The following is a 19796-nucleotide window of genomic DNA, read 5'->3' as shown; positions in this document are numbered from 1 at the left end:
GCACTAACTGCTATGCTCCCGTGGCATCAGCATTTTTTATTTGGATACTGTCAGTGATTCTGACCTGGGGGTTGGTGTTGCTGATGGTGCTGCTGTTGGGGCACACATAGGAGAATATTCAGGGCTGGTTATGAAAGCAATTAAAGGGAGTGGTTATTCGGTAGTAGAGTGTATTTATGGCAAACTATCAACTATGATCAATAGCAGAGCAATTGCAGAAACACATGGCCTGCTGCTGTAGCTCTATTATTTTCTAAACCGAAATTGATTCTGATGACTGTCCTAATGTTAACATGCACAAAACATACTTGTCACAATCCATGAACAGTGATCAGAAATTTGTTATTTCTGCAAGTATCACTTGACAGTGACAAGTGGAAGGGTTTAAGTGTATATAATTCATGTCATTTGCATGTGAAGATTGGTCCAGGTTTCAGTGTATGATGGAATGTTTTCTTCCATATTAATCTAATGATAGCTTAGTAAGTCTGGCTTTTCCTTCATCTGAAACATAACTACAGATTTACTGATGTTCTCTTCACATTTTTAAAATTAGAGTTATGTGGTGTAAGTGCCAACTCATGTGACTACCTGGCCCATGGTCACTCAAAAAGATGCAGCAGCATGTGGCATGATATTGAGAACCTTGGGTTCACTGTCATTTCTCAGGAGCTCTCAGACCAATGTAAAGGGTGGAAGGAGCACTGTCTCCCAGACATTTGAGTATGATGAGCTATATTATGCTTAGTATTTCAAGTTAGTTATGACCAGATTCTTTAATTCAATTCTTTTTAGAGTTGCCACAATGGATTAATTTAAGGAAACTTTTATCCTTGGGTAAGTTCCAATGTGGACTACTAGAGATCAAGACAATCCACAGAAGTCATTATGGCTAAAATAAAATTCTATGGTCAAGCTACAGTTTAAAATTGATCAGTCTTTGTGCTGTTGTTCCAGTTAACCTTCAATAGTGACTCTCAGTGTTAGGAAATATAGGACAGTGATGCTTTGGTACCGTGGTAGAAAGGGTGTCTCGTACTTGCATGTCTGAAAAATATTTTCCAATTGTCAGCTCAGCACAAATGCTGTTTATATCTTGAAAGTGTTGAGAAAGGATTGAATTTCACAGCTCTGAAGCCCTGTCCTATCTGTGTGTAATTTACACATTCCCCCTGTAACCACAGGGTGTGCATGTGCATTTTGTCGTTTGTGTCCCTTGTGTTTACATTTGCTCCTTTTTAAAATGAGTGCTGGCGAATGTTAGGAGCTCCAATAATAGAAATGAGTGTTGTTATTTTTTTGGAGACAAATATGTAAAAATATAAATAACGTTTGATCAATTTATTTTCAACAGAATCTTCTGGAAAAATCTGCGGAAAGAGAAACACATCAGGAATATGCACTTGCAATGATCCAGTGCAAGGTTCTTAAACAGTTGGAGAATCTTGAGCAGCAGAAATACGATGATGAAGACATTGCTGATGACATCAAATTTCTACTGGAAAAGCTTGGAGAAAGTGTCCAAGATCTTAGGTTAGTTATGTTCATAGTTATCTGTGACTGAAGGTCTGATGTAATGTAGTTAACATTGGTAAAAATGATGAAAGCAAAGACATATAACTGCCATTATATGCTTCTGTTTCTTCATGTGGGGAGCATTTATCTGCTCATATGAATCTGTGCCCTCTTAATATTTCCTCCAATTCATAGTCAAGAAAGAGTCAGAATTCGTGAGATTTGGAGAGGTCCCTGCTTTGTGATGCACTGCACATTTTCTGAATACACTTATCTTTGAACAACAAAGAGGATTCTGACATTTGCCCGATTCAGTTGCTCTGCACAGAGAGGTTGCTTACAAATGTGCCAGCGTCTGGATGACTTTGGCGCCCATTCTCCAGGACATTAGTCTTAAATGTGCTGACGGTGGGCTGTTGAGCACCATCAATGCAAACTTCACCACTATGAGCCAATCCAGGTCCTGTCTTTAGGCATGAGGTACATCGCGCCATCCATTGTGCTGTTCACGTACCTTATGTGCCCAGGTGGTGTCTCTGCCAAGTGACAGGAGTATCTCAGCATTAGAGTCAAGTAATACTCAGCTATGTCCTTGAGATGTGAACGACTCTGTGCAGCTTCAGGAGCTGTGCTTTCATCTCTGTTGTTGGGAATATAGTTGCAGTCAATGAGAGTTCGCAGGGTTAAGCAGCCCTCTCCTCTTGACTCCACGACAAATCCACTGGCTCCACTTCTGATAATTTATGTTCCAGAATATGTGTTTAGAATGTAGGTGGTAAGTAGCTACATGGAATGGATACTCAGCTAGCTTCTTGCTGTGTTCTGCTGTGCGTGTGCTGGAACCAGTAGCCCAAGTTGCTGGCCCTGAATTTACCTCTGGGTTTAATTCTTCTGCAACGCTAATAAGCTCTTAGCTCACTTCCCTGGAGTCCACTGGTGCTTGCTGCACTGTGTCTCTCCTCTATACGTGTTCTGCAATATTTTGTTATTGTTTCTCCAGTTCTCCTTGCTACCCTCCCCAGATTCTCCACCACTCTCAGGATGACTGTCTTGTCCACATTCAGTCTGAATCTGCCTCCGGGCTTCTCTGGCCAGTTTCACCATCTCACCCAAACTTTTGTCCAGTGGTGATTTATCACCACAGCCTGGTGCAGCGAGTGAGGGCTGTGCAGTTGGTTCTGTGGTAGCTTCTGTTGAAAGGTGAGCCACTGATGCACGTGGTGCAGTATTCAGCACTCGTGTGCTCATATCAAGTGGTGAACCACCAAGTTGTGTGACCTTGGGCACTTGTCACTTTCTACGTTAAATGAGTATTTATCTTTCTTTGGATCTGAACCTGAAGCAGAGGATGCGAGTTCAGAAGGAGGATTGGGGGAAAAGTTTGGTGTGGAGCAAGGCATGAAGCTGGTTCCTATCTTTGCTGCTTTGTACACCTTTGCCTGTGCTAAAGCAGCCTCAGCTTCGCACTCCTTCTTGAGCACACTCGGTGTAGCTTCAACATAAATTTACTCCATGTCTAAACAATTTTTTAATCCATTAGCATTTCAACTTCACACTTAACATTCACTGCTCTCGTTCTTGCTGCTTCAACTCTGGCGTGGGTTTGCGCTGCGTGTTATACTAATTGTGATTTTATTTCAGTAATGCACCATATTCTAACCTGACTTCCAGGGCTTGGCAATTGACCTTGTAGCATACAGTGTTCAGACCCCTTTCCAGTCCTCAGCGATGCTTTTCACTTCACTGGCTTCGCAGTGTGTTGTAGACAGAGCTAGGCAGTGAGTTAAACACCTTCTCAAAAATCACCCGAGCTGGAAGCTTTCTTCAGGACTTTAAGTGAGAAAACTTTATGAAAAGATATTGCTATTTCAAGGGCAAGTGAAGAGTGGATGGAAATGAATGCCTTTCTATCATGTTTGTTCCAATTCAAAATTCAAATAAAACCATGCAGGAAATGTTGTTTAAAAAATAAACAGCTTATGAACAGGAAGTGACATTTGTACAAAACGAACTGCATATAAATCAAACAGCATCTCTAGAGGCAGAGCAGCTGCCGTTTCCTTTGTCTGTCTGAATACAACTTAAACATTGGTATCATATCCACTTCCACCTCTCTAGTAATGCATTCCTGGCACATACCACTCTGAAATGAAGCACTTTATGTAAAAAAGGTCCTTTAAACTTTCTTCCTCTTCCATAAACCTGAGCGCTCCACTGTTTAACAATTCCAATTTGGGGTAAAAGGACTACCTCGTCTATTCTTCCTCTCATAATTTTATATTCTTCTATAAGGTCACCCCTTAGCCTTCAGTGCTTTAGGAAAACAATGCAGGTGTGCCCAACCTCTGCTTGTAGCTAATACATTCCAAATCAGGTACTACCTTGGTGAACATCTCCAAATATGAAATGCAGGATACCCAACTTCTAGCTTGCTCTTGTAAGTGTACTATTTCTCTTTATGGTTCATTTAAGTTTCTAGATAGTGGTAAAGAGGAATTCAGCCAAGTATGGCCATTGAATATTAAAGATTAGATGTAGAGATGGTCATTACCCGACACTGCCACTTTTGTTTTCCATTTATTAAGCAATTTTGAAATGCTGTGCATGTCCTGTGACATACAGGCGTGGGTGGCTACTATTTTGTTTTGAGGGATTGAAATGGAATTGTAAAATGTGCAATCTGCAGCAAGCATTCCTTATGATGAGGGCAGGGTCTGGGAGGCAGGGCAGTTCCCTATGGAACTTCTGTGATAACATCTGGAGGTTGAGGAAATGCACCTCATTCAATGGATGATAAAGTAAACCTGTGGTCATATCAGAAAAGAATTTTAAAAAAAGCAACTGCACTTTCCTTCAAAATGAGAGCTCTGTGGAGTGACCTAATAGATATTGTAAAACCGTGAATTGTTTTGAGGAGACTTAGTATTTCTGCTGTGAATGAAGGTTAAAATAAAGAGCCGTTAATACAAGACAGTTAGGAAAATATTAAGTAACAACTTTATCCAGAGTGGTGAGAATGTGATACATGCTACCACAGAGAATGATTGAGGTGAACTCAACTAAAAGGAGTCTAAACAAATATGGAGTTAAGGAAGGACTGAAATAGAACAAAATGCCAGCATTTGATTCACATGGCCAAAAGCTTTAAATTTCTATACAGTAATTTTCAAAGCATTTCTTGTTTTACATGGATGCAGTATTGATTTTTTTTCTCTGTTCTTCCATTCCACCTTCCCCACCCTCACACACCCATACCATTCTACACTTCCAGTTCCTTTGATGAATATAGCTCTGAACTGAAGTCAGGACGTCTGGAGTGGAGCCCTGTTCACAAATCAGAAAAATTCTGGCGAGAAAATGCTGCAAGATTGAATGAGAAAAATTATGAATTACTGAAGTAAATTAAACGAGTATTTGCAATTACTGCACTAGCATTCAAACAATTAAATTTTTGATTACAATGTGAAAGAAATGCATGCTAATCTCTATTTTTGTATTGCTAAGGATTCTAACAAGACTTTTGGAAGTCTCTGATGACCCGCAAGTCTTGGCAGTGGCTGCACATGACGTTGGTGAATATGTGCGTCACTACCCTCGGGGAAAACGGTAAAATATCGTCACTGATTAAAATTTGCATAAAGTGTAATTCTAAATTATCATTGTTTTGTGGATATTTGTTGTGAAAACGAGAAGGTAGTTTCTTTCATCAGTAATTCAACATCAGATATGCATTCTTCAGCTGCATCTAAAATTCATTGAAATACTAGTACGTTACAGAGCAGTTAGTGCATATAACATATTTATATATAACATGATCCTTATCAAGTTATTTCCTGTATTTCATTAAATTTTCATTTTGAATTATTGCTGCACTGATGAAGGTATATACCCAAAGGACTGAAAAAATTGTTTCTGCTTGTCCATAATGTTGGCATCGTTCACTCCTGGTTCAGCTTTACAATTGTAACTAAATTTTAAAGCAACTGAGTTCTTTTATATAAAAAAAAACAGGCTTAAGCAATTCAGAACAGCCATCCAGTTAGACTCTGACCATTTTGTTTAGGATTACCCCTTCTGAAAGGAGAACAACCATCATGCATTTAATCTAACTTCATATTTAATTCTTTTACTCTCAGTATCATTCGGGTAAATTCACAATATATCTCAATTTTTCATTTATGGCAATTGGCCCATATCTCTTCAATTCTTTCTTACCCATGTAGCTGTTAAGTTTCCTTTTAAATGTCACTTTTGTACCTGCCTCAACCACTTTTTCTGGCAGCACATTCTATATGCTGTGTGTGTGTGGTGTGTGTGTGATTACCCCTTAGATCCCTTTTAAATCTTCTCCTTCTCATTAAACTTACGTTCTTTGGATTTAGAAGGCCCTGGGTGCCTGATTGCAACATACAGTTAAGTCACAATTTAAAAAGAAAATCACAAACCTTTATTCATTGTGAATGCTTGCTTCTCAGTGTAATTGAGCAACTTGGAGGCAAACAACTTGTAATGAACCATATGCATCATGAAGATCAGCAAGTACGTTACAATGCTCTTTTGGCAGTACAGAAACTGATGGTCCACAACTGGTATGTATTTATCTCTTTAATATGAAATTTGGGATGTTTTACATTTGAAACTCTTACATTAGAGTCCCTCCTCTGTAATGGAACCTGATAGTTTTGTGATAAAATACTCAATAATGTACTTGACACATTTAATCACTTTCAAGGTTTTTAAGTGTTTTTCTCTCTCACTTATGAGACAGCGGCATTTTCTTAAATGACTAAGAAGCAGAGTGAAAAGTTTTCGAAGGGCTTTAGAAATTTTAATAATTATTCGAACTATAATCAGTAAATTTTACATTAGAAATTAATACCATTCTTTATGATACAGCTAATGTTTCTGCATTGTTCAAAGCAACCTTATTATTCCCTTCTTGTCCTTACCAATACATTTTTAACGTTTCACTTTTTCAGAAATGTGCACTGTTGGTATTTGTCTACACCAAGAAGTTGAGAATACCAATGTGAATATCTATGTCCCAAAGTTCTTAATGGTGTATGTTCTGGGACTTTGCCAGCTATTTGACCCTTCCTAGAGTCCAGCAGCTCAGAATGAACATCATTCAGAATATCAGAATGATATTTGAGATACAAAAAGTGGCACCTGAACTAGTAGCCGTCCAAATTGCAACTAAATCAGTAGCGATTGATTTCATTGAGAAGGAACTGCTGAAAAGGACTGAGGCACATGGAGGGCAACTCGAATTTTTAATTTGTTTTAAATTATTTTTAGGTTTTCTTCATGTTAAAGCCAATCTTTAGTTAATGTTACTGAATTTCAAGGCATTGGACACCTAGGCTAAGCTATCCAGCAACATGGCAACCCTGGGGCTATTATGTTGGCTTGCATTGCATAGTAGGATTTGTATCAGGAATGCCTTGCTTCACACGTGCATATGACAGCAAGGAGTTTGTTTGTCTTCTGTATCAGGTCTGAAAGAGAGGAGGTGGCCTGTATGAAATGGTGGAGGGAAGGGGTGGAGTAAACAATTGGCCGGTGATATGTAGATCCAGGTGAGTGCATGAAAAGCAGCTGAAAAAGGAGGGAGAGTGGGTATGATGTTAGTAGCTGGCAGATGATAGGTGGAAATGACATAGGGTTGAAGATGGACTCAGATGGTGAGGAAGGTGGACTAGGGAATAAAGGGAGACGAATGTGTGTCAGGCAGATTGAGAGGGCGGGGAAGGCAAAAGAGAGGGCATTGGGTGCCAGGTAGATCAGGATGAGTGAAATAAAGGTGGGGGAGGGAGGACAGATGGCAGTGATTATTGTATGTTTTAGAATTCAGTGTTCATTCTGCCAATATGGAGAGTGCCCAAGTGAAATGAGGTCCAATCCTCTGATGTTCATTTGGCCTTAACTTGGCAGTGGAGGAGACTAGAGACAGGTATATTGGTGTGAGAATGGGAAATGTAATTAAAACGGCGAGGCTTGGCTGGCACAGCAGATATAGCGAAGGCGCTTGACAAAGGGAACACCAGTGAGACCAGGTGCAGACTGGATAGCAAGAATAGAGCTTTCTGAAGCTTTGAGTAATGGCTCCCCATCCAATTTATCTCTCTCCATGATGCAAGCATCAAGCTATGTTCCCTCAGTGGTTTTCTGAAATCAGGTCTTACTGCCTGAATATCTTCTAATTTTGTTCTTTTGTCTGCAAGTGGTTGTGTTGCCTGTTGTGGTGGGGAAGCTGAGAAGCAGCATTTTGACTGGTGTTCAGATGATGGTGATGCTGATGAACTTGGGATTGAAGATTGATGTCAAGAGTTTTTCTGGGTGGATTAAAGAGGTTAAAGCAAATTGTCTGGTTGAAAAGTTGGATGTTCATTCCAAAAGGTTGCAAAGTGCCTAGAAAGAAAATAAACTTATTTTTTCTAATCTGCTTTGCATCTCATCAGGCCAGCGGAGAAAGCTGTGGACTGGTTGGAATGGCAGTGGCATACAACAGGAAGTTGAAGTTCATCCTGTGGAATGAGTGTGAATGTTCTAGAAAGTGGTCACCCAGCCTAGTCTGTGTTTAATTTCTTCACTGTAGAGGGGACCACCTTGTGAACACAGAATGAACTATACTCGATCAGAGATTTGTACTTTGCAATTTCTGCCGGCTCGGAGATTATCATTCATGACCCATGACACTTTCCCATGCATCTGGAGAAGATTAAGCACTTGTCCTTTCACTTCTTCTCTTACCATCCAGCAATTACTCAAGCAGAGATTGACTTGAACTTCATCCGGTCTATTTTACTTCATAATACATGATGTATTTCCAGGGTAACTTTCTGTTGCAGCCATTAGAGTTCTATTTCTAATACAATAATATGAATAACAAGATTCCTTTCCATGTTCTGCAAAATCTAAAGGCACCTATTAGTCTTTTCCAAATGCTGCCTTTCTAAGTACTGTGGGTAGTTTCATAGTCCATTAGGTCAAGTAACTGCAGTCTGTAATTTCAAGGTATCTGAGTCAACAGGTGCAGCTATTACCAGATGAATAGCAATCTGTGACACAGCTACACCTATGATTTCAGTTGCTGCTTCATTTTTAAAATAAAATCTAAAGATGAACTGGTGGTTCTTGCAGTAGAAGACAGTCCAAGACTGGCAAATGATTATTATTAATAGTTCCAATTAACTATAACTGACTATATTTTTGTACCCTCTAACATTGTTTGGTTGTTAGAGCAATAACTTGACAAATTGAGAATATGGACCCAGAGACATAATTGTGTTATTTCAAGGAGTACCTGTGCCATTGTAACACAGATATATTTGATTTGTAGTTGTGATTCAAAAAACTTTTAAAATATCAATAAATCAACCTTGACCTTTTAGTCTTGGTTTAGAACTTTAAAAATAAATAAAACCTAATTATATGATTCATAATTTGACAATGATAAACAGTTGACTTATTTCAGCAACAGAATTCATTATGATAAAAATTTTAAAAACTAAAATAATGAAACAGCTGGCATCTATGGAGTAAGGAACAGTCAACATTTCAGGTCATTAATCCTGCTTCAGTACATGAAGGTGTTTTGTAGAGAGATGGCGGGGAGGTAAGAACAAAGTGTAGGTTTCCTTTATGATTATTATTATTTTCTTTGAGAGCTATTTTGTGTTGCTTACGAGTACAGATTTTGTGCAACAAATTGAAATGCATTTCATAGAAAACATAGAAAATAGGTGCAGGAGTAGGCCATTCGGCCCTTTGAGCCTGCACCGCCATTTATTATGATCATGGCTGATCATCCAACTCAGAACCCTGCACCAGCCTTGCCTCCATACCCTCTGATCCCCCTAGCCACAAGGGCCATATCTAACTCCCTCTTAAATATAGCCAATGAACTGGCCTCAACTGTTTCCTGTGGCAGAGAATTCCACAGATTCACCACTCTCTGTGTGAAGAAGTTTTTCCTAATCTCAGTCCTAAAAGGCTTCGCCTTTATCCTCAAACTGTGACCCCTCGTTCTGGACTTCCCCAACATGGGGAACAATCTTCCTGCATCTAGCCTGTCCAATCCCTTTAGGATTTTATACGTTTCAATCAGATCCCCCCTCAATCTTCTAAATTCCCACGAGTACAAGCCTAGTCGATCCAGTCTTTCTTCATATGAAAGTCCTGCCATCCCAGGAATCAATCTGGTGAACCTTCTTTGTACTCCCTCTATGGCAAGGATGTCTTTCCTCAGATTAGGGGACCAAAACTGCACACAATACTCCAGGTGTGGTCTCACCAAGGCCTTGTACAACTGTACAACTTACTGAAGTCCTTGTACAACTTCCGATGAGCCATACTTGGGTACCATTATTTAATTATCACCTAATAAATTCTGCCTGCACAGACAGTAACCCAAATCCTTCTGTTCTCCTTGTCCATTAGTTTATCTGAATATATTAGAAACCATAGAAGAACTACAGCACAGAAACAGGCCTTTTGGCCCTTCTTGGCTGTGCCGAACAATTTTTTGCCTAGTCCCACTGACCTGCAGACAGACCATATCCCTCCATACACCTCCCATCCATGTATCTGTCCAATTTATTCTTAAATGTTAAAAAAGAACCCACATTTACCACCTTGTCTGGCAGCTCATTCCACACTCCCACCACTCTCTGTGTGAAGAAGCCCCCCCCCCCATGTTCCCTTTAAACTTTTTCCCCTTTCACCCTTAACCCATGTCCCCTGGTTTTTTTCTCCCCTTGCCTCAGTGGAAAAAGCCTGCTTGCATTCACTCTATCTATAACCATCGTAATTTTATATACCTCTATCAAATCTCCCCTCATTTTTCTACGCTCCAGGGAATAAAGTCCTCACCTATTTAACCTTTCTCTGTAACTGAGTTTCTCAAGTCCTGACAACATCCTTGTAAACCTTCTCTGCACTCTTTCAACCTTATTAATATCCTTCCTGTAATTTGGTAACCAAAACTGAACACAATACTCCAGATTCGGCCTCACCAATGCCTTATACAACCTCACCATAACATTGCAGCTCTTATACTCAGTACTTTGATTAATAAAGGCCAATGTACCAAAAGCTCTCTTTACGACCCTATCTACCTGTGACGCCACTTTTAGGGAACTTTGTATCTGTATTCCCAGATCCCTCTGTTCCACTGCACTCCTCAGTGCCTTACCATTAACCCTGTATGTTCTACCTTGGTTTGTCTTTCCAAAGTGCAATACCTCACACTTGTCTGTATTAAACTCCATCTGCCACTTTTCAACCCATTTTTCCAGCTGGTCCAAATCCCTCTGCAAGTTTTGAAAACCTTCCTCACTGTCCACTACACCTCCAATCTTTGTATCATCAGCAAATTTGCTGATCCAATTTACCACATTATCATCCAGATCATTGATATAGATGACAAATAACAATGGACCCAGCACTGATCCCTGTGGCACACCACTAGTCACAGGCCTCCACTCTGAGAAGCAATTCTCTACCACCACTCTCTAGCTTCTTCCATTGAGCCAATGTCTAATCCAATTTACCACCTCTCCATGTATACCTAGCGACTGGATTTTCCTAACTAACCTCCCATGTGGGACCTTGTCAAAGGCCTTACTGAAGTCCATGTAGACAATATCCACTGCCTTCCCTTCATCCACTTTCCTGGTAACCTCCTCGAAAAACTCCAATAGATTGGTCAAACATGACCTGCCACGCACAAAGCCATGTTGACTCTCCCTACTAAGTCCCTGTCTAGCCAAATGCTTGTAGATTCTGTCTCTTAGTACTCCCTCCAATAACTTACCCACTACTGACGTTAAACTCACCGGCCTATAATTTCCTGGATTACTTTTTGATCCTTTTTTAAACACGGAACAACATGAGCCACTCTCCAATCCTCCGGCACTTCACCCGTAGTCACTGACATTTTAAATATATCTGCCAGGGCCCCTGCAATTTCAACACTAGTCTCCTTCAAGGTCCGAGGGAATACCCTGTCAGGTCCCAGGGATTTATCCACTTTAGTTTGCCTCAAGATAGCAAGCACCTCCTCCTTTACGATCTGTACAGTTTCCATGATCTCACTACTTGTTTCCCTTAACTCCATAGACTTCATGCCAGTTTCCTTAGTAAATACAGACACAAAAAACCCATTTAAGATCTCCCCCATTTCCTTTGGTTCCGCACATAGCCGACCACTCTGATCTTCAAGAGGACCAATTTTATCCCTTACAATCTTTTTACTCTTAATATACCTGTAAAAGCTCTTTGGATTATCCTTCACTTTGACTGCCAAGGCAACCTCATGTCTTCTTTTAGCTCTCCTGATTTCCTCAAGTATTTTCTTGCACTTTTTATATTCCTCAAGCACCCTATTTACTCCCTGTTTCCTATACATTTCATACAACTCTCTTCTTTATCAGAGTTGCAATATCCCTTGAGAACCAAAGTTCCTTATTCCTATTCACTTTGCCTTTAATCCTGACAGGAATGTGCAAGCTCTGTACTCTCAAAATTTCTCCTTTTGAAGGCTTCCCACTTACCGATCACATCCTTGCCAGAGAACAACCTGTCCTAATCCACTCTCTTTAGATCCTTTCTCATTTCTTCAAATTTGGCCTTCTTCCAGTTCAGAACCTCAACCCTAGGACCAGATCTACCTTTATCCATGATCAAGTTGAAACTAATGGTGTTATGATCACTGGAACCAAAGTGCTCCCCTACACACACTTCCGTCACTTGTCCTAACTCGTTTCCTATTAGGAGATCTAATATTGCATCTCCTCTAGTTGGTACCTCTATATATTGATTTAGAAAATTTCCTGAACACATTTTACAAACTCTAACCCATCTGGACCCCTAACAATATGGGTGTCCCAATCAATATGTGGAAAATTAAAATCCCCTACCACCACAACTTTATGTTTCCTGCAGTTGCCTGCTATCTCTCTGCAGATTTGCTCCTCCAATTCTCACTGACTATTGGGTGGTCTATAATACAACCCCACTAATGTGGCCATACCTTTCCTGTTTCTCAGCTCCACCCATAAGGACTCAGTAGACAAGCCCTCTAATCTGTCCTGCCTGAGCACTGCTGTAACATTTTCCCTGACAAGCAATGCTACCCCCCCCCCCCGCCCACCTTTCATTCCTCTGCCTCTATCACATCTGAAACATCGGAACCCTGGAATATTAAGCTGCCAGTCCCCTCCTGTAGCCAAGTTTCACTAATTGCTACAACCTCATAATTCCACGTGTCAATCCACGCCCTCAACTCGTCTGCCTTCCCCGCAATACTCCTAGCATTGAAATATATACACCTCAGAAGATTTTTACCACCACTCACAACCTTTCTATTTGCGGCTTTGCCTGAACTTTTAACATCATTTATTTAATGTCTGCTTATACCATCGCATCAGGTATTTGACATTTGAAAAAAGTAACCTCACATCTCCCTCTCACCTTTAAGCTACAGTACATCCTTTCGTATTTGACATTTCTACCCTGCTAAAAAGACTTTGGCTACTTAACCTATTGATGCCTCTCATAATTTTATAAACCTCTTATCAGGTCTCCTGTCAGCCATTGATCTCCAGTAAAACAATCCATTTTTGTCCAACCTCACCAAAGCCTTTATATGCATCCTGTAATGTTGGCTAATGCACGTTTTGTATAGTTATAATATGACTTTCTGACTTTCATACTCAATGCTGTGTTCAGTGAAGGTAAACATGCCATATACAGTTAAAGTCAGAAGTTTACATACACTGTAGCCAAATACATTTAAACTCAGTTCACAATTCCTTACATTTAATCCTAGAAAACTTTCCCTGTCTTAGGTCAGTTAGGATCACTACTTTATTTTAATAAAGTGAATTGTCAGAATAATAGTAGAGAGAATGATTTATTTCAGCTTTTATTTCTTTCATCACTGTCCCAGAGGGTCAGAAGTTTACATACACTTGGTTAGTATTTGGTAGCATTGCCTTTAAACTGTTTAACTTGGGTCAAATGTTTTGGGTAGCCTTCCACAAGCTTCTTACAGTAAGTTGCTGGAATTTTGTTCCATTCCTCCAGACAGAACTGGTGTAACTGAGTTAGGTTTGTAAGCCTCCTTGCTCGCACACGCTTTTTCAGTTCTGCCCACAAATTTTCTATTGGATTGAGGTCAGGGCTTTGTGATGGCCACTCCAATACCTTGACTTTGTTGTCCTTAAGCAATTTGGCCACAACTTTGGAGGTATGCTTGCAATCATTGTCCATTTGGAAGACCCATTTACAAATGCAGCAAAGCACCCCCACAATATGATGCTGCCACCCCTATGCTTCACGGTTGGGATGGTATATCGACATAACCTGAAAGGCTGCTCAGCAAGGAAGAAGCCACTGCTCCAAAACCACCATTAAAAAAAGCCAGACTACAGTTTGCAAGTGCACATGGGGACAATGATCTTACTTTTTGGAGAAATGCCCCCTGGTCTGATGAAACAAAAATTGAACTGTCTGGCCATAATGACCATCATCATGTTTGGAGGAAAAAGGGTGAGGCTTGAAAGCCAAAGAACACCATCCCAACCGTGAAGCATGGGGTGGCAGCATCACATTGTGGGGGTGCTTTGCTGCAGGAGGGACTGGTGCACTTCACAAAATAGATGGCATCATGAGGAAGGAAAATTATGTGGATGTATTGAAACAACATCTCAAGACATCAGTCAGGAAGTTAAAGCTCGGTCGCAAATGGAACCCTCAGGGATGTTCACATTAAGGAACTTGAAATTGCTCGCCCTTTTCACTTCTGATCCCTCAATGAGAACTGGTGTGTGTACTCTCATCTTGCTCTTTCTGAAGTCCACAATCAATTCTGTCCATTATTTAGTAATACCACAAATGTATTCCTGAATTGGTAAACAAAGCATGATTTAATGCAGATGTTTTCTCTTAAACTCCTATTTTTTATCTTTCATTGCTTTCACTTTGAAGGAAATAAGCAATGCATTTGTCTGTGTAATAAAGGCCTTGTATTTTAATGAATAATGTATGTTCTATTAAAAACATAATAAACCTGTCCCATTATTTTTTAGGGAATATCTTGGAAAACAACTACAGTCAGAGCAAGCTCCAACTGTCACCACAAGAAGCTGAATTTTACCAAAACTTCTGCAATCTGCATTAAAAGTGTTCTTCCTTTGTTTATGGTATATGGAATTCTTTCTGGATATATTGAATTAAGGATATAATATAATGTCACTGTTTTATTTGTCGGCATGATGCATTTCTGTAAAGTTCAATGTACTTGGCAAAAATAGTTAATAGATTCTGGTGAAATAAAGTGTCTTGCTGTATTTAGCAGAAATATATTGAGTAACCTAAGGACCTGTTTGGTTAGTTCACTGCTATGATATCTAAATGCTTTCAGTAAAAAGTAACTGCACTTCATAGCATCAGATTATCACTTGTATATCAATGTTTGGTGCTGTCTCTATCTTGATGATTATCACAGATTTCAATACAGTGAATTATTAATGAAAATTCCTTCTCTGTGGACTTGAAGTCATTAGATAGACAACATTTAAACTTGCATTTCTATGACTGAATCTTTGAAATCCTAGAAACGTAATGAGCTAGTTAGATATTATAAACATGAAAAATTCTGCAGATGCTGGAAATCCAAAGCAACACACACAAAATAATGGAGGAACTCAACTGGTTAGGCAGCATCTATGGAAATGATAAATATTACTTGCATTAGTGCCATTGTTTGACATGTATAAGATACCTGTTATTGGAAATGTTTTTTTTACAAACAGTCTGAAGGACAAATCTTGAACAGAAGTGCAGGAAGTTGTTTAGTATATAATTTTACATTGATTATTTAAAGATAGAAAAAATATGCTGCAAGAATATTGCATATGTTTTGCTTGAAATAATTTGGTGAACACTTGTAGAACCTGCATATTGTCATTTTTTTTGCAAGTTTTTCTTTTTAAACTGGAATGGAGAAGTCTAAAAATGAGTGACATTTTGTTGTATTACGTATCTGGGCCATTTAGATTAATTTTTCCTTGTTTGGCTGCTGAGGATCATAGAAACAAATACACTATGCTTTATTAAAGTCCAGATAACAGATGGGCTTTACCCACCTCAGCTACCAGTGTGTTTATTCAGAACCCATTTTGGCTTTATTAGAAATCGGTTTATTAGTTGTACAGTTGAAAGTTTTAATTATGTTACTTGCCAAACTAGAGCAAGGATAGTTTTCCAGAATTGAAATCAAAGGAGTTATCTTCAAGTGCATTCTATAGAGATCTGTGGCACTCTGAGTTACCATGGTCAAAATGCTGCAAGATATATTGCATTGGGCTTTGTAAAGAGAATGAGTAACACTGATTTCTCTAACTTCCAGTAATGGCTCCCTGCCCACCTCCCTTTCTCTTTTCCCTTCCCCGTTCTTTTCTCACAAAATGCTGGAGGAACTCAGCAGCCCAGGCAGCATCTGTGGAAAAGAGTACAGTCAACGTATTGGGCCGAGACCCTTCAGTAGGACTGGAAAAAAGATGAGAAGTCCTGTTGAAGGTCAACTGTTTACTGTTTTCCATAGATGCTGCCTGCTGTGCTGAGTTCCTCCAGCATTTTTGTGTCTTGTGTGGCAATTTAAATGTTTTTGTAATATGGATGCTATGAATATTTAGAATGAAAATTGAAAAATCACATATATTGATCTTATTAATTGAAGGGTGAAAATTGAAAAATCACATATATTGATCTTATTAATTGAAGGGTAAAATGAAATGCAGTTCAAAGAATCATTCAAGTTTCAAACACTATCCAGCTGCATCCAAATCCAGCTGTGTGGCCGTGCAGCTTGAGAGAAAACAGTGCTTGTATATGATATGATTATGAAGACACGCAGTCCCCTTTTATTGTCATTTAGTAATGCATGCATTAAGAAATGATAAAAGTGTAGGTAATGGGTTTTCCCAATACTGATCCAACTCTGGTATCTTTACTGGCTTAGTGCACCTTATTTTAATTTATAATTATCATGTGAAGAAATTATTTTCTTCATCCTACACAAAAAGAGCCAAATGGAAATTTTGGTAGCAATGATTTAGTACATCCATTAATCTATTTGGACCATAAGAGATAGGAGCAGAATTAGGCCCTTTGGCTCATTGAGTTGCTCTAAGATTGATGGGCTAAATTAATTTAACTTGAAATAGGGATGCTAATTGTATGTACATCACCAAACAAGTGAAACTAAACATGGCATTCCTCGTTCCTCTGTCCTTTCCTAGAAATTAGGTTTAACTTCCAAAATTCCTGTCAAGCAGCAGCACTGTATGAGTGTCTTCACCAGAAATACTGTTGTGTTTCAAGATGTTTAATTAACACTGGATAATTAGAGAACATTCTTTTTCTCTCCCTGTCCCTCTCACTATACCCCTTGCCCATCCTCTGGGTTTTTCCCCCCTCCCCCTTTTCCTTCTCCCTGGGCCTCCTGTCCCATGATCCTCTCATATCCCTTTTGCCGATCACCTGTCCAGCTGTTGGCCCCATCCCTCCCCTTCCTGTCTTGTCCTATCATTTTGGATCTCCCCCTCCCACTTTCAAACCTCTTACTAGCTCTTCTTTCAGTGTTACGTACCCCGTAACTGGGTTGCCAAACCAGCAGAAATGGACCACTCGTTGGAGTCTGGATTACTAGGAACTAATAAAGTGTTATTAAAGAAATAAGTAACACAGTACTCTAATCGTAAGGATATAAATGCAGCAGGTTAGCAATGTTAATACACACATGTACGCAGAACTAGGGTAATAGGAATCAAACCAAGCTCTATCGCAGTCTGGGGGTAAAATGATCAGTCCTAAGTGACGCAGAGTTCAGTTCAGCTTAGTACAGTTTGCAGTACTCGCTGTTGTGCCGTTGGGGAGGGGGGATGCAAATTTGATTCAGGCAGACCTTTGATGTTCTTCACAGTTGGTTTTCAGGCTGACCCTTTTATGTCTTCTATCCCGCTGTGGTCACCGACTGTGACCCCTCCGTTCCGGATACGACCGTTCTTCCGTAGTGAACCCGGCACCCAGGCAAGGGCGGACACACACACCAGGTTCCCACTGATCATACCTTTACACCCTGTGAGTCTATGGTCGGTTTCCGCGAACCAGACCTCCAAACTCCCACCAACTTGTGGGGGCACACCGCTTTTCCAGGGTCTCGTGATCTCATGGTGTCCCGTACCTTAGCGAACCTGTTCTTTTTATCCCCCTGCTGGGGTATTTCCTGTCCATCAAACTTCAAACAGTTCAGGTTCAAAGCAACCAGTCTGTCAATATTCTGAATTGTGTCTCTTTTCTGTTATCTCTCTCTCTCCTCTCTCATTAATATTTTAAGTATTTCTCCATTGTCTCCCTTATCTCTCTCATTAGCATCAATCGTCTGATAACTTGGTTTGGCATCACATCAGTTAGTCCTGCCGAAGGGTCTGGGCCCGAAACGTCGACTGCACCTCTTCCTAGAGATGCTACCTGGCCTGCTGCGTTCACCAGCAACTTTGATGTGTGTTGCTCGAATTTCCAGCATCTGCAGAATTCCTCGTGACTGGCTAATTAGTGGCGACTTTAATCAGAAACAGAATCAGGTTTAATTTCACTAGTATATGTCATGAAATTTGACGTTTTGCAGTAGCAATATATTGCAATATACTCAAACTATAAATTACAATAAGAAATATAAACAGAAAATTAAATTAGTGGTGCACGAACAAAAAAAAGAAAAATAGTGGTGCTAGAAAGTTTGTGAACCCTGTAGAATTTTCCCTTCCTATAAATATGACCTAAAATATGATCAGATCTTCACCTAAGTCCTAAAACTAGATAAAGAGAACCCAATTAAATAAATAACACAAAAAACATTATACTTTATTTATCGAGAAAAATTATCTAAAGAACTAAGTGTTCATCAGTTCACAGCGAGGCTCCTGTATCACTACCTTGATGGGAGCAATGAGAAGGGAACATGGCCTGGATAATGGAGGGTCCTGAATGACAGGTGCCACCTTTTTGAGGCATCATCTTATGAAGATGTCCTCAATGCTCAGGAGGCTAGTGCTCATGAAGGAGCTGGCTGAGTTTGCAAACTGTTTCTGCTACTATTCAGTGGCTCCTCTGTACCAGACACTGATGCAACCAGTTAGAATGTGTTTCCTGTCTAACTGGAAGATAGGTTTTGCAACAATATAAAGTATATGTAGACAAGTCACATCAAAATTCCTCCTTCCCATTTATAAATTATAGTGGAAAGGTTTTACTTTAGTTTTTAAATGTAGATGTATAGTAGTGCTGATACTATACATCTAAAATTAAAGTTGAAAATGATCAGTGAATCAAATAACAAAAGTGAGATGTCAATTATCAAAAGATTTTTCTTTCTTCAAAGGTTCTGGGAGCACCAATTTCTCAGAAATCTTAACAGTTTATTCTCGACTTTAGTGATTATTATGTTCATTAAACCCAGGACATCCATACTCCAAAATAGCAACAATACAAATTTTGCCCATTGTTCACTGTAAAACATTGATCAAGCAATCTACTGTGAAACTGTCTTGTGTGCTTAAAATTTACTGTATTCAAATCAAAGCTATTATGAGACATCTTAGCTATGAGGAAATACTGTTGAAAGAATAAACAAGAAGGAAGATCTACAGTGTCTCAATTCTTTCAAATGCCATGCTAGCATGAAAAAATAATCAGGAACAGAAAATAAACTTTGGTGTTCAACAAGCACTTAATTAGGTTGCAAGAATATCTATTAAATGCCTTTGAAGTGCAGTACCTTTAGAAAGATCAGGGTAGCATACAGAAATTAAAGTCAGCATGTTGGCAAGCCTATCAATAAATTGGGTTTCACCTATTCTCTGTGAACTAAAACATCGCTACATTCAACACAAATGCAAAAAGTGATTAAAGTAAATACAAGACCTGTTCGAAAAGATAACCAAATGAGCGTTTGGCCAATTTACACAAAGAATTGGTAAAAGTGGATACTTAATGGTTCCCAATGAACATTTTGTCCAGCAATAATATATGGTCTTCCCCCTTTAAAGTCTGAGACTGGAAGTTCAGAACTATGACCCCCATTAAGAGCAAGAAGGATCTTAAGGATTTTCTGAAATCTTCCAATATTGTAATTTCTAGACATACAGCCTCTATATCCATGAACCGTGGATGGTAGTGGAGTTTGTATAATAGAAAGACTAATAGTTTAAAAA

General features: G+C 39.4%; 1 protein-coding gene across 3 annotated transcripts in view; it reads left to right on the top strand.

Annotated features, from left to right (window-relative positions):
* atp6v1h (ATPase H+ transporting V1 subunit H) overlaps positions 1–19388 on the top strand; it is a 98648-nt gene extending 79260 nt beyond the window's left edge. For 2 of the 3 annotated variants that reach the window (XM_063063600.1, XM_063063610.1), the window contains exons 10-14: positions 1355–1533; positions 4787–4912; positions 5020–5121; positions 5991–6104; positions 14610–14898. In XM_063063600.1, coding sequence (XP_062919670.1) covers positions 1355–1533; positions 4787–4912; positions 5020–5121; positions 5991–6104; positions 14610–14670 — 582 coding nt within the window. In that variant the 3' untranslated portion in view covers positions 14671–14898. Of the gene's footprint in view, positions 1–1354; positions 1534–4786; positions 4913–5019; positions 5122–5990; positions 6105–14609; positions 14899–17955 lie in introns of those variants that run through there. The other variant, XR_010019857.1, reaches the window with a different exon arrangement.
* Positions 19389–19796: the final 408 nt, after the last annotated feature.

This window comes from Mobula hypostoma, chromosome 1 (genome assembly GCF_963921235.1).
Source record: "Mobula hypostoma chromosome 1, sMobHyp1.1, whole genome shotgun sequence".
NCBI classification, from domain to species: Eukaryota; Metazoa; Chordata; class Chondrichthyes; order Myliobatiformes; family Myliobatidae; genus Mobula; species Mobula hypostoma.
This window is presented reverse-complemented; position numbering and strand designations above follow the sequence as displayed.